The sequence below is a fragment of the Neomonachus schauinslandi genome, chromosome 13 (assembly GCF_002201575.2).
Source record: "Neomonachus schauinslandi chromosome 13, ASM220157v2, whole genome shotgun sequence".
In the NCBI taxonomy this organism is placed as follows: domain Eukaryota; kingdom Metazoa; phylum Chordata; class Mammalia; order Carnivora; family Phocidae; genus Neomonachus; species Neomonachus schauinslandi.
In genome coordinates this window covers 81,745,168-81,759,582 of record NC_058415.1, presented here as the reverse complement: position 1 = coordinate 81,759,582, position 14,415 = coordinate 81,745,168, and the positions used below count along the sequence as shown (strand labels likewise).

The window sequence follows — 14,415 nt, the reverse complement described above, 5'->3', positions numbered from 1 at the left end:
GTATATCTAGAGAAATAATGTTCCTCTCTTAAATATTCTTGACTCTAGTGACAGAGGATCCAGCAGTATTTCTAGATTCTGATTTTGACTCTCTAGATAAATAATGTACGTGTAAAATCCCAACCACATAATAATTTTAATGAATTAGGATAACAGGAAGAGAAAATAGACTTAAAAACATGCTGTAATCCATTATTAATTCTTTGTAGGACTAGTGAATTTGTTTTTTTTTTAAACAAACTGCGGTTGGATTCTAAAGCTAAGCACCAAGGTACTTGTTTTAAACTGTAAGGGAACACATTTCAAATTCACTTGGGAGTAGTAGAATTTCCTTCTACATGGGCTAATATTCCTTAAAATAATGGTTCCATGATTTTTTAGTATACATATTTTAGAAATGATTAATCAAGCCCAAGTTTCTTGATTTTATTTCATGAAGTTGTATTTAATAATTTTTTGACCAGTGAAATTATACCACTGGCATGAAACTCTGAAAATTTTCTTTTAGAAATATCAACTTTACCAAAGATACTCTACTGTTTCCTTTTTAAAATTTATTTCATTTTTATTTTTTAGTTAACATATACTAAAACTGACCTTTGTTTTTGGTCTACATTTCCATGAATTTTAACACATGTAGATTTGTTCAACTGCCACAGCAGTCAGGATACAGAACATTCCATCATCCCTAAAAACACCCTTATGATGCTCCTTTATAATCAGCTCCTCCACCTATCTTTAAATACTGGCGACAGTTGCTATTGCTATAATTTTGCCTTTTTTGGAATGACATGAGTGGAATCTTGTAGTATGTTCCCTTGTGAGATGATTTTTTTTACCACACAGAATGCCATTGGATTCATCCATGTTGTTGTGTGTATCCATAGTTCATTTCCTTTTTTACTTTGAATTGGCAATATATACTATCTTGCTGCCACTAGATGAACAGTTTAAATATGGTTGGCTATTAGTGTTCTCTTAATTATTAACTTTTTTCATTTACATTAATGCAATTTGCATTTACCACATGTTGACAAAAACCCTAACCATCCCTAGAGTTTTATTCTGTATTTCCAGAAATGTGCCAAAAGCAAAACCATGACTATATGGTTATTTTAGTGAGAGTAATATTTCTGATTGTGTTATGAGCCATTGCTCTCTGCTATCCCTGTGTACAAATAACACAAAACTTTTGTTGTCAAAACAAAGATTAAAATCTATTGCAGGGCAAATCATACTCTCTAAAATGCAGGAACTACTCTTAAAGAAGGCTGACTAGATGCATCTTACTTTCAAGTTGTTCTATTCCTCCTCTACTCACCTCAGCTTTATGTAGAATTTCTGTTATACTTAGGTTCTGAAGCCCTTCCACATTTTAAAATGTAATATACTTTGTACCATTTATAAGAATTTTGTGATTGATCACACGTTGATAGTTATAAATGTTAAATATCCTTTTTGTGATACTTTTGTGAAAAACATATTCTCCATAGAATTTTAACTCTGGGAGACACTTTAAGGAATCCACCTCTCATCTTTGATAAGAAAACCAACTTCATAACCCCCTCCCTCCCCATGTCACTTGTTAGTGACATTGGACAGGTCACCTCTCTATCAATTTTTCTTAAATTTATGTGTGAAACAGTAACTTTGAACTTGGTAATTTGTAAGATAATTTCCAGGTCCAAAATTCTATGATTTTATACTTAAATCTCCCTGAGTTTCTAAGGACAGAGAAGAGGGGAAAGCAAGAGAGGAGAGTTTTGTGTCTTTATGAATGTTGCTATCTGAGTATTACTTTGGAGACATAATTTTTCTAAAGTAAATAGTGTTTTTCTTCCACTGGAGAACATGATAGTTCAGCATTTAATTTTCTTTCCCATTTGACCTATGATTGGCCACTTCTAGGTATGAAAACATTTCCCTTTCAGAAATAGTTTGTGCTTGAAGTACTTTTCTTTTTTTTTTTTTTTAAAGATTTTAGTTATTTATTTGACTGAGAGAGAGATAGCGAGAGCAGGAACACAAGCAGGTGGAGTGGGAGAGGGAGAGGCATGCTTCCTGCCGAGCGGAGAGCCCAATGCGGGGCTCGATCCCAGGACCCTGGGATCATGACCTGAGCTGAAGGCAGTCGCTTACAGACTGAGCCACCCAGGCGCCCCTGAAGTACTTTTCTTATTTTTGTTTCCTAGGATGAAATTTTTTGGGGAAGGGATGGAGATGGGAGGGAAGGGTAAAAGAATAGTAATAAACTGTTTTTTTAGGCATTGGTATCTACTATCCTTGATGTTTGAAAAAAATTATGGTTGAACTATGTTTAAGTTTTATGTGTGCCTTGTAAGATTCTTGTGACATTTTTTGTAAGCACTTTGAGATATTTGCTTGGGGGGGGAGCGGTTGTTTTGTGCAAGTGATGGTTGTTATTTATTTTTATTTATTCCTGTCCAGTAGTAGCACAGAGTGATCTCAGAACATTCCTAGGACAGTTTCTGTTTGCATGATGTATATAAACAGTTCCGGGAAAATGGAATCTTTTTAAAAATGCAGGTATGGCAAAGTAAAGTGTTGAATTTATTCATTTAAAACATTCACTTTTAGTTGTTTGTGTTTCTGATATGATGGGGAAAAATGCAACATGTTTGAGTTCAGCCTCTTCATTTACTGCATTTATGTATAAAGGATCTTGGAAAGGTAGTTGTTACTTTGGTATAAGAGAAAACCCGTGCTGTTTTTCCTTGGATGTAACTATTCTATATCTTTACATAAAAAAATAAATAAATAAACTGGAGATGGGAATGGAGAACTTTGTGTTTTGTCTACGTCTCTGAATTTTAAAGAAGGAAACTATTTCTTCTGACCATTCATTCAAGAAATATTTACTGAGTCTTTACGTAGTATTAGAAGTTAGATACGCAGACCAAAATCCCTGCTCTCATGAAACTTGTATTCTAGTGGAAGGAGAAAAACAGTAAACAAGTAAAATCAGTGTATATGAAATTTTGAAAACAAAGTTGGAGAAAATAAAACGGGGATAGAGAGTGCCAGGGAATGGAAATTGGGATTGTAATTTTAACTGTGATGGTCAGGCCACCTTTGAAAAATCTTAGCAGACTGTCATATACACTGTGCAGTAGAATAAAACAGATACATATATATTTGTGTGTATATATATATAGGTCTTTACAGTTTATAAACTACTTGTTCATATGTTTTTTAATTCATAGTGGATATATTTTCATACATGCCTTTGTTGGACATCTGGTTTCACATTGGAAAGTGCCTTGAGTTTAATTACAACTCATGGCCATTTTCTTAATCTGTGTTTTTCAGTTTCTAAGTAACAGAGTACGTAGTATCTGCCTTTTAGGATTATTTTGATGAATGAAATAAAACTAAAATCAATAGTAGAAATGAAATTTTTATTACCTTACACAGGACTTGGCACATGGTAAGCACTTCATAAATGCTTATTCCCTTATTTCTTACCAGGCTGTTTCTTCATATGTAAAAACATGATAATTTCTGCTTTCCAGTTTGCTGTGAAAAATCATTCAACAAAATTTTTTTTAAAGACTTTATTTATTTGACAGAAAGAGACACAGTGAGAGAGGGAACACAAGCAGGGGGTGTGGGAGAGAGAGAAGGCTTCTCGCTGAGCAGGGAGCCCGATGTGGGGCTCGATCCGAGGACCCTGGGATCATGACCTGAGCGGAAGGCAGACGCCTAACGACTGAGCCACCCAGGTGCCCCTCATTCAACAAATATTTATTGAGATATTAATTGAATTTTGATCCCTGCCAGCTTCTGAGGAGCTTTCTTTTTATTTTTTTTATTTTTTTTAAGATTTTATTTATTTGCGAGACAGAGAATGAGAGACAGAGAGCATGAGAGGGAGGAGGGTCAGAGGGAGAAGCAGACTCCCTGCTGAGCAGGGAGCCCGATGTGGGACTCGATCCCGGAACTCCAGGATCATGACCTGAGCCGAAGGCAGTCACTTAACCAACTGAGCCACCCAGGCGCCCGGAGCTTTCTTTTTAATAAAGAGATTTGTGTTAGTGCCTGCCAAGCAAATGCTTTTCTTTTTCTTTTTTTTAAATAGGGAGTTTGCTTGGCAAATATGTGGAGGGATTGAGGAAACGGGTCAGTATTAATTACAGGACAGTGCATAGAATATAATACAGATGTATCAGATTATGCTCAATGGAGACCACTTTTTTCACAAGGAGAGTCAGACACTGCCTCACATCAGTGTCTAGGAGGCTGGCTCAAGACGCTGATGAAGGTGCGGGGAGTTTCCCATCAACCCTTTCGGCTTGCCTAAGCTTCCTAACAGCACCTCCCACAGTGCTCCGGGGCTCCCCAGTCACGTGACAGGGGTGGTTAGACTCGACCAGAGGGAAGCTGATGCGCAGTCCAGGTGGCGGGGGCTGCTACTCTTTCCTTCCACCTCCTTTACTCCCAATCCTGCGTGATCTCGCGTGAAAGGGGGAGTATCTTCTCGCGAGAGCTAGGTCGGGATCCCTCCAGGACCGCCTCCGTGGAGAGGAGGAGGAGGCGGAGGCGGAGGGAGGAGGAGGAGGCCCCGTCGCGGCCTCCGCCGCCGCCAACGGGGCTGTCCCTATAGCTCCCGATGGAGTTTGAGGTCGTGAAACCGCCGCCGAGCTCTGCCCCGGCGAGACGAGGCGCCTCCGTCGCCGAGCCGCGCCGTCGCGGGGCTCCCGGGAGCGGCCCTTAGCGACCCCGCCCGGGCCCCCACAGGTAGGGCGGGGGCGGGCACGATGCGGCTCGGGCCCTAGCTCGGGTCCCTAAGTCCTCGGCGGTCGGGCGGGAGACCGGTCTCAGCCCGGGGCCTGTGTGCTGTCGTCGCCGGTGCCCTGAGGGTTGGGAACTGAGGGCCGCACCTGACGCTCGGACAGGGCCCGGAGTCCGGGGCCTACGGAGGCCCCTCTCTCTGGTAGGGCTTTTTCAATACCGAGCGCCCGGCGCAAATGGCCACCTCCCTTCGACACCGGCGGAGGGGAAGCCTCTGACCCCTGAGGAACCTACCCAAGCAGAGGCCAGGGTTCTCTCTCCCTTTTCTACACCAGTTGGCAAGAGGGGTTTTGGAGGAGGTCCTCGAAACCAAGCCCTCTCCTAGCTTTTCGGGTTTCTGTCCTGGGGCTTCCCGAGATCCCAGAGCAGGGATGGTGGAGGCGATCTGAGTGGTAAATAGGGACCGCGGCCAAACAATGCCCTGGGAGGGCTTAACCTCCTGGGAACGAAATGGCCGGACCGGAGTGGTTGCACAGTGGATGTGACGGAGCAATGGCATGAAACACGGCCAGGGAATTCTGCTGTGGCTTTCTTCTTTCCCTCTTTCATTTTTCCTTCTTGGGGAAGCCTCTTAAGGAGACTCTTCCACCATCTTAGAAGAATGGTAGAAAGCATCTTTGTTTCTCAGAAGCAGCTCTACTTTTCTCTGCCCTTAGCTTTCAGGAAGGGAGAACATGAGAGTAGCTGTCATTTCCATCCTTCTAATCACAGAGGAGTTTAAGATACCGGCAAGGTAGAACCTTGACACCAAAATAGTCTCAAGTAATCACTGACATGAAGTAGATCTAATCTCGTGATTCCCAGCCTGTTTTATTTTTAAATAACCACCTAGGTTCCCTTCTTTTAATTCCTACTCTCTCTTTACCTGGGCCCCTTTTTAATTCCTACTCTCCCCCCAAACCGCTGTGACTAGAATAACTTTTTATTACAAAGTGCTTAAGTAATCTTTTTTCTATTTTTGTATTAGTCTATTAACTTCCAATAGGAACTTTTGATTAACCCGAGAATGCAAACGTTGCTACTACACTGATATAATTTCACCCAAAAGCAAAGAAACAAATGTTTTAATTACCCTGTGCAGCCTTTTTCTAGTTAAATACACAAATTTAGTTAAGGCTTTTGAAACATTAAGAAAAGTTCATGTATTTTGCCATTATTACCTTCTTTTACTATCTAAAAAGCAACACCACTGTTATAACATCCTTTTCCTGTGTTCATTCCACATTAGTTTTTGAAGGAATAGAGGCCATTAAATCCTGTCAAATTTTTTAATGTTGCTATTATTAATTTGGAGATGCATGTTTTCCAAATTTTAGAGTTTGGAAAATTGCTAGAAGGACAAAATGTTAAGCGTATATTCCAAACATGTTTAGAAAAAGCAGATGTTAAAATTCAAATTGCCTCCTATTCTTTGAAGATTTAATTGCAGTTCTGTTCATTAGTGGATCCTTTGAGTTACTCCTGATCTGTTATTACTGTTGTGTTGACCTGACATATAAGACTTAATGTCTTTTGTTCATATGTTTTCATTAATTCACTTTCTGCTTTTGTAATTTGCTATATCTTCCAGTCTGAAAAAGCTAACAAGAATTCTTTTGGGGGGAAGTATTCTTTTAACACAAAATTTTGTGTTCAGAAATGAAACTTCGAAGCTATATGCAGTATCTAAGAATGCTAAATAAACTTATAACAAGGCCTTATTATAATAAGCACTTATTGTTTTGGTTGGACTGCATTGAAGTTTCACTTTCTAGTTATTGAAAAAGGAAGCATGTGGTAAAATAAAGCGAGCTGAAAATCAAAAGTAATGTTTTGCATCCAGTCTCCTAACTGTTGTAAGTTACATCTTTATATTTCTCAGGTTTTCTAGTTTTATGAAAACTTCTTAAGTGTGGTTGTGACTTTCACCTCAAATTCTTAATAAAAGTTAGTTTTGATTATTACTTTATAATTTTAAGTACTCTGGAGTTGCACTGTCCCAATACAAGCCAATAGCCACATGTGGCAATTGAGCACTTGAAATGTGGCTAGTGTGAATTGAGATGTGGTATCAATGTAAAATAAAATACACACCAGATTTCAGAGACTTAGTGCAAAAAAAAATAATTAAGCTACTTTAATAATTTTTTATATTGATTACATGTTGAAATGATACTTTGGATAAATTGGGTTAAATTCTATTATTAAAATTAATATCATCTGTTTTCCCTTTTTTAATATGAATACTAGAAAACTTTAAATTACTTGTGGCTCACATTGTGTTTTTATTAGACAGCACTGTTTAAAACAGCACTGCTCTTCTGAGAAATAAATTACCTGAATAAAAGTAGGCACATGAAAACCAAAAATTTCCTGACAGTATCATCTTGCAATCAGAATAATCAAAAAGCTAAGGACTTTGATAATATGAAGAATAAAGTTATCCAGTGGCCATTATTTGATAGGCAGAAGTGAGTAAGTTCTGTCTCAAAAATAAATATTGTTCATATCTTGTCATCACCAAAGCAAAACTTTATTGGATATGCTAATTAAAATAGAAAATTATCCCATTAGTGTTACACTAGAAGACATGGGAAATTAAATCTTATACTGATTAAAAAACTGAGTTCAGGCTCAGGGTGGATTTAAGAAAAAACTTGAGTCCTGTATCTTTCCTAACTTATACTAAAGTCACTTATAATAGCAGTCTTTTTTTTTTTTTTTTAAAGATTTTATTTATTTATTTGAGAGAGAGAGAATGAGAGAGAGCACATGAGAGGGGGGAGGGTCAGAGGGAGAAGCAGACTCCCCGCTGAGCAGGGAGCCCAATGCGGGACTCGATCCCGGGACTCCAGGATCATGACCTGAGCCGAAGGCAGTCGCTTAACCAACTGAGCCACCCAGGTGCCCCTATAATAGCAGTCTTTAAAACTGTACTTCAGTTCCTTTTCCTCCAGTCCCTTCAGTATGTTTGAGTGCCGAGTTTTAGAGTTTGCAGATTATTTCCATTGGTTTTGTTTGCTGTTTTATAGGCTAAGGTCTCAATTGTACCTGATGCTTTAAATAATAACTTTTGAAGTCCAAAACTGATTATTTGTAAGGTTTCTGAACTAAGAAGTACTTTTCAGTACTTTTCATTTCAGGAGCTTAAATTCCTCACATGGATGAACTAAAATGAAAACAATGAATGTCTTAATTAACAGACTTGAGCCCTAATGTCTAGATTTTTATGAAGAGAATTGTAAAATACTAGATATTTTTTATTATACAATAGTGAAAGAAGCATAAACTTTATTCTGGCACTTTAAAATCAGGTGGCATAGTCCAGAGCTGGCTGCATAATGTCATGGTGGACTAATAACAAAAAATGAGAGTACTTAGCTGGTATGCAGTTTGCTCTTAATAAAGCAATGCATAATTTGCATCATATCAGAGATGTCTATTAATTACTCTTTCTATTTTACAAGTTAGTATTCATAACAAGGAACTTACAGCCTGGAAAATTACTTGAGGAAAATCTTTAAGGTCGCACCTATAATGTAGTGTTTCTTCTCTGCTTTATCTTGTTATTCTTCTTCAATTTTACTAACTAGTAACTGAAAGTTACTTCATTATTATAAGTAATTTAATTAGAATGTTTTTTTTAAATAGTCTCTTTATGTATTTAGACTTGTGGGCTTTTTGTTTGTTTTGAGTTTTGCTTTTTAATCCATTTTATCTCACTTTGAGATGTTTTGGGACTATCTTCAGGTTTGATACTTGACTGTTAACTCTAAGTATTATTAGCAATTTAGAATTCCAGAGAGTCAAGTAAGTTACTATGGAATTAATACAGACAATAGGCTATTTATCATTTTTGGTTATAAAAATACTTCCTAGGTAAATGTTTACGAAGTGCCTTTTTTATTTTTTTTTAAATGATTTTTTTTTAAAGATTTTATTTATTTATTTGAGAGAGAGAGAATGAGAAAGAGCACATGAGAGTGGGGAGGGTCAGAGGGAGAAGCAGACTCCCCGCCGAGCAGGGAGCCCGATGTGGGACTCGATCCCGGGACTCCAGGATCATGACCTGAGCCGAAGGCAGTCGCTTACCCAACTGAGCCACCCAGGCGCCCCACGAAGTGCCTTTTTTAAAGAAATCAAAGTCAAAAAAAAGGAAGAAATGAAAGTCACTTTTGCCATCCCGAATTAAAAATTTCAGTGGACTGGGCGCCTGGGTGGCTCAGTTGGTTAAGCGACTGCCTTCGGCTCAGGTCATGATCCTGGAGTCCCGGGATCGAGTCCTGCATCGGGTTCCCTGCTCGGCGGGGAGTCTGCTTCTCCCTCTGACCCTCCTCCCTCTCATGCTCTCTGTCTCTTATCCTCTCTGTCTCAAATAAATAAATAAAATCTTAAAAAAAATAAAAAAAATTTTGGTGGACTATATAAGCTGCTTCTGTGTTTTAGATAAAATTTTATTTTGTCTTTATCTTAATTGAGGAATCTAAAATTTATTGATAATGGTACTGAAAAAAACATTTAAAAAAAAAAACTTTTCCTATGACTTATTATATAAGGAGAATTTAGTACATACTTTTCCTGTCAGAAAGTTAGACTCTGACACATAGCAGGAGAATTTGGCAGAATTACTGACCAATTTTGGCAGAATTTTTCTTTTTTTTTTTTAAGGTATTCAGTTTCTATTAGAAATTAAAGTTCTCAGTATTAATTATATTACAGCATCTGGTGTTTGTAGACCTAGAAACACATGGGAGATACTATAACATAAAACTATCCAGTATATTCTGGAGTAGTTTGAAATACTTGAAAACTAACACGTGAAAGAAAATATGAAAGATAGCATTTTTATGTTTAGTTCAAACTTAAACGGCTTCTCCCACCCCCGACTCATTTACTAATGTAAAGCATTTCAGGGTGATCTTAGAAAACGAAATGAGGAAAAAGTGTTTCCTACTAGTTTCCTATTACACAGTGTGATACCCTAACCCACAAAATTAGCATTTCCAAACAGGTGGCCATTATGAAAAAATAGATGCAGTGTCTTGTTTTGATAAATATTTTATTAGTTCAGGTTATTAACTAAATTAGGCCTCTCAGTAGATTTAAGATAAAATGCCTTCTCCCTCAGAAGCCTTTTCTTGTATAATCCTACAGCCTAGAAAACTGAACATTTCAAATGTTAAATAGCTTCAAGAAGTGATGTGTTCACCTGTTCAGTGCTCATCTCTAAAGTTGGAAGCAGACTAACTGGGTTTAAGATTGATGGCATTAATAGATGTGGCAATGCAAGGGTAAAAAGTATAAAATAAGTATAACTTGCAAGATTTGGCTAGTTTAAACATAAAGATATTAGATACTTTACATTAGAACTGTTTGAGGAGAAATTTGTACAGGGTGCTTTTTATATAACAAGCCCTGTGATTTATTTACCAAGATATTTTTTGAAACCTTAGTTTTTGTGAACATAAAAGCAAAATAAAAGCTAACAGAATTCTTCATTTGGATGTGGGGATATTAGAGAATCAGTTATATACTTTTCTGTCTTGAATCTGACTATAGTCTTAAACATCTAATTTCTGTGGAACTAAGATATTTGGATTGGTAAACATTCTTATGAAATAAAGTAGTGGCTATTCAATTGCCCTAAATACCTAGATATCTGTTCACCAGAGAACCTTTGTCAGACTTATGTAAGTTTTGAATTGGAAAATATGAAAAATTTGTGAAATGTGGAGTGTTCAAGTTAGGTATCTAAAGATTTTAGAGTGCAGTATAGTTTTTTTTTTTTTTTTAAGATTTTATTTATTTATTTGACAGAGAGAGACACAGCGAGAGAGGGAATACAAGCAGGGGAATGGGAGAGGGAGAAGCAGGCTTCCCGCGGAGCAGGGAGCCCGATGCGGGGCTCGATCCCAGGACCCTGGGATCATGACCTGAGCCGAAGGCAGACGTTTAACGACTGAGCCACCCAGGGGCCCCTAGAGTGCAGTATAGTTTTGATGCCAAATATTTTATTACAAATCATGGAATAAATATTTTAATCTTAGGAAAAAGAATTCTATCATTTTTTTCCATGTGCCTTTTAATCATATGTAAAGATAAAAATTTATATTTTGCTTTTTTTTTTCTGTTTAGAATTATTAGGTGAGAATATTGCTTTATTCTTCCATATCTTGCTCATTGGACCTGACAGTTTGGGGTTGTGTATCTGTATACCTCTCTCACTAAAAGATACGTTTTGTCAAAAGTATTGTAGGGGACCACATTCTAGATTTGTAAGACAATTTTTTTTTTTTAACTTTGGCACTGTATTTCTATATTTTAAGGTTAGCATCTTTTTTTTTTTTTTTTTAAATTTTTGGACAAACTGCTCTGTCATCATCATCTCATATACTTTGATTTTCAGTACCTTTGTTAGCCTCTTAGTCAAATCTTGACCAGAGATTTCCTCTTTCGTGAAGCTGCCAAGTTGAACATATCCTTATCTGACTTGGTCATTTCAGGTGGCTGTTTCTTCACACTTGACTCACTATAATATTCTTTGGATCAATAGTTTTCAAAGTCCAATAACCCTTAGACCATTTTTTAATATATTTGGCGGTAGTAGCTATCCAAAAAACCCAAGCAATCCAAAGTAATTTGTGTTCCTAAGAATGAAACGTGGAAAGTTAATCTACTTATTTGATGTGGTCATTAAGAAAAATACATAAAAGCTTTGATAGTCGACTATTCTTTGAGCAGCCAATATAAATATGTTTAGTTGAAAAGGACACTATACAGATATTGTTTCTGGACAAAATTTCAGAAATTTAACAAATTCAGCAAATAGATTAAAGAAAAAGACATCCAAAGCATATAAAATTATTCAGAGTATTTTAGGTTTTGAAGCTGTGATGGTTGACTTAAGCAGTTAACTCTTAAAAGGTGAATGATGAATATTATGTGGGTTAATTCTTACTTTTGTCCATTTCCAGCTTACAAAACACTACACAGCAAAATAATGATCTGCTAGACTGCTAACCCGAGCATCCAGCTTCCACAATGCCTGTGCAGGCAGCTCAATGGACAGAATTTCTGTCCTGTCCAATCTGCTATAATGAATTTGATGAGAATGTGCACAAACCCATCAGTTTAGGTTGTTCACACACTGTTTGCAAGACCTGCTTGAATAAACTTCACCGAAAAGCTTGTCCTTTTGACCAGACTGCCATCAACACAGACATTGATGTGCTTCCTGTCAACTTTGCACTTCTCCAGTTAGTTGGAGCCCAGGTAAGCTTTCAAGGTTTTACTAATTTGGTGTATGTAATAATTATAGACCTTTGTTCATTAAGGGGTACAAAGTGTGTCTAGTGATACTTGAGACCTCAAAAAACAGTATATCTGATGTCATGATTATATTCTGCAAAAATTTTCTTTAGATAATGTCATAAATCCTTATGCAAAACCATAAATTCCATTATAGTTATGTGCTTCTTTGTGTTCAGTGCAGTGGTCAAAATTTATGTTTATAATTTATTTTGGTGGATAAGGAACATTTTTTTTTTAAAGATTTTATTTATTCATTTATTTGAGAGAGTGAGAGAGAGAGAGAGAGAGAGAGAGCACACGAGAGGGGGGAGGGTCAGAGGGAGAAGCAGACTCCCTGCCGAGCAGGGAGCCCGATGCGGGACTCGATCCCGGGACTCCAGGATCATGACCTGAGCCGAAGGCAGTCGCTTAACCAACTGAGCCACCCAGGCGCCCAGGATAAGGAACATTTTTAAATAAGCATATTCATTAGGTGATATGAAAAGAAATATATTCAAAGCTTTGGCTAGATACTAATCAACTGGGACCCTCAAATGGAGGTTTTGGAGTCTTTTTTTAACTTCACTTGACTTTCAGGATAATATTACAAATGAGAAAGTAAGGTCTATTTAGGGATGAACCAATTTCCAGAGTATCAGTACCAAATTCTTCACAGTTTCTTATGCTCATGTGTTATAAAATTAATATTTCTTGTTTATAATCATTTTACTGAAATCAAACCAAGACCCTAGACTTATAATAATTTCCATTTAATAAAGTCTTACTTTGTTAGGTATGATAGTAAGTATTCAACAACTATTATTACTAATTCTTTCCATAGCTCTTCAGATAGTTATTTGCATTTTACAGGTAAGGAAGAAGATGAAATTCTGTACATCATGCACTATATATTAAAGCAAGAAAGGACTTTTCTGTTAAACCACTTCTTAGAAAATTCAGTGAATTAAAAATATCCCATTCTTTTAGTGTCTTGATATTTGAAGTTTTTCTTTTAAAACATATTTATTTTCAATGTTCATAATCCAGTTAGACACTGAAATCAAGATGCATCTATAATCAATAGTATGTCATAATTGGCAGCAGTTTTTCTTTTTTTTTTCAATATTTTATTTATTTATTTGAGAGAGTGAAAGAGAGAAAAACAGCATGAGAGGGGATAGGGTCAGCGGGAGAAGCAGGCTCCCTGTGGAGCCAGGAGCCCAACGTGGGACTCAGTCCCAGGACTCCGGGATCATGACCTGAGCCGAAGGCAGTCACCTAACCAACTGAACCACCCAGGCGCCCGGCAGCAGTTTTTCTTAATGGCATGTAAAATAACAGTGCCTTTTGCAAAGAGTGCCATCTTAGATCCCTAAATACTATACTAGCTACCTGCCATTTATTTAGCGTCTGCTATATAGGTCAGGTATTATGTTTTGTCATTTATAAATGTCCTCTCAATTGGGCTTAATAGCCTACAGGCTTATACAGTGTGATTTCTGTTACCTTTAAAGCCCCACCTGCTACTACTGACGTCATTCTTTCTGCTTAAGCTATATTGCTTCCTAGCCAATTGTTAAATATGTCAAACATGTTCCCACCTGAGGGATTTGGTAGCGACTGTTATCTTTGCCTAGAATGTTTATTACCTCTCCTCTTTCAAGTCTTTATTCAAATGTCATGATTCCCAAGGAAGCCTATCCTGACCACACCTGTTAAAATTGCAGCCCCTCTTCAGCACTCCCAATCCCCCTTATCCTTGCTGTGTAATTTTTACTGATCACTTTCTATCATACTACGTATTTATTTATTATGGTTTTTGATTTATTGGCTCCATCCTCTCTCTTCACGAGAATGTAAGCTCTCCAGGGGCAAGAAATTTTGTCTGTTTTGCTCACTGATAGTTGTCTAATGCCCAAAACTGTGTTTGGAACATGTTAAGTACTCCATAAATACAAGTATTTTTTTAAAGATTTTATTTATTTATTTGAGAGAGAGCAGAGGGAGAGAGTGAGCACACGAGTTGGGGGGGAAGGGCAGAGAGAGAGAGGGAGAAGCAGGCTCCCCACTTGGGCAGGGAGCCAGACACGGGGCTCAATCCCAGGACCCTGGGATCATGACCTGAGCCGAAGGCAGACACTTAACTGAGCGCCCTAATATACTTAATAAATACAAATATTTGTTGGATTAAATGGAATTTTCATAGTGGCAGTATGAAATAAGGATTTTCATCTCCATTTTTCAAATAGGAAAACCATGAGTTGGAGCAGTTAAGTGATTTACTCAAGATCACTCATGGAAGTGGCAGAGCTGCAGTTTATGCCCAGCTTTTGA

General features: G+C 37.4%; 1 protein-coding gene across 1 annotated transcript in view; it reads left to right on the top strand.

The window, feature by feature from the left end:
• Positions 1–4,651: 4,651 nt before the first annotated feature.
• The window catches only part of RC3H2 (ring finger and CCCH-type domains 2), a 46,585-nt gene continuing 36,821 nt past the window's right edge, over positions 4,652–14,415 (top strand). The window contains exons 1-2 of the mRNA XM_021691200.1: positions 4,652–4,758; positions 11,766–12,063. Of these exons, the coding sequence (XP_021546875.1) occupies positions 11,833–12,063 (231 nt within the window). The 5' untranslated portion in view covers positions 4,652–4,758; positions 11,766–11,832. The remainder of the gene's footprint in view (positions 4,759–11,765; positions 12,064–14,415) is intronic.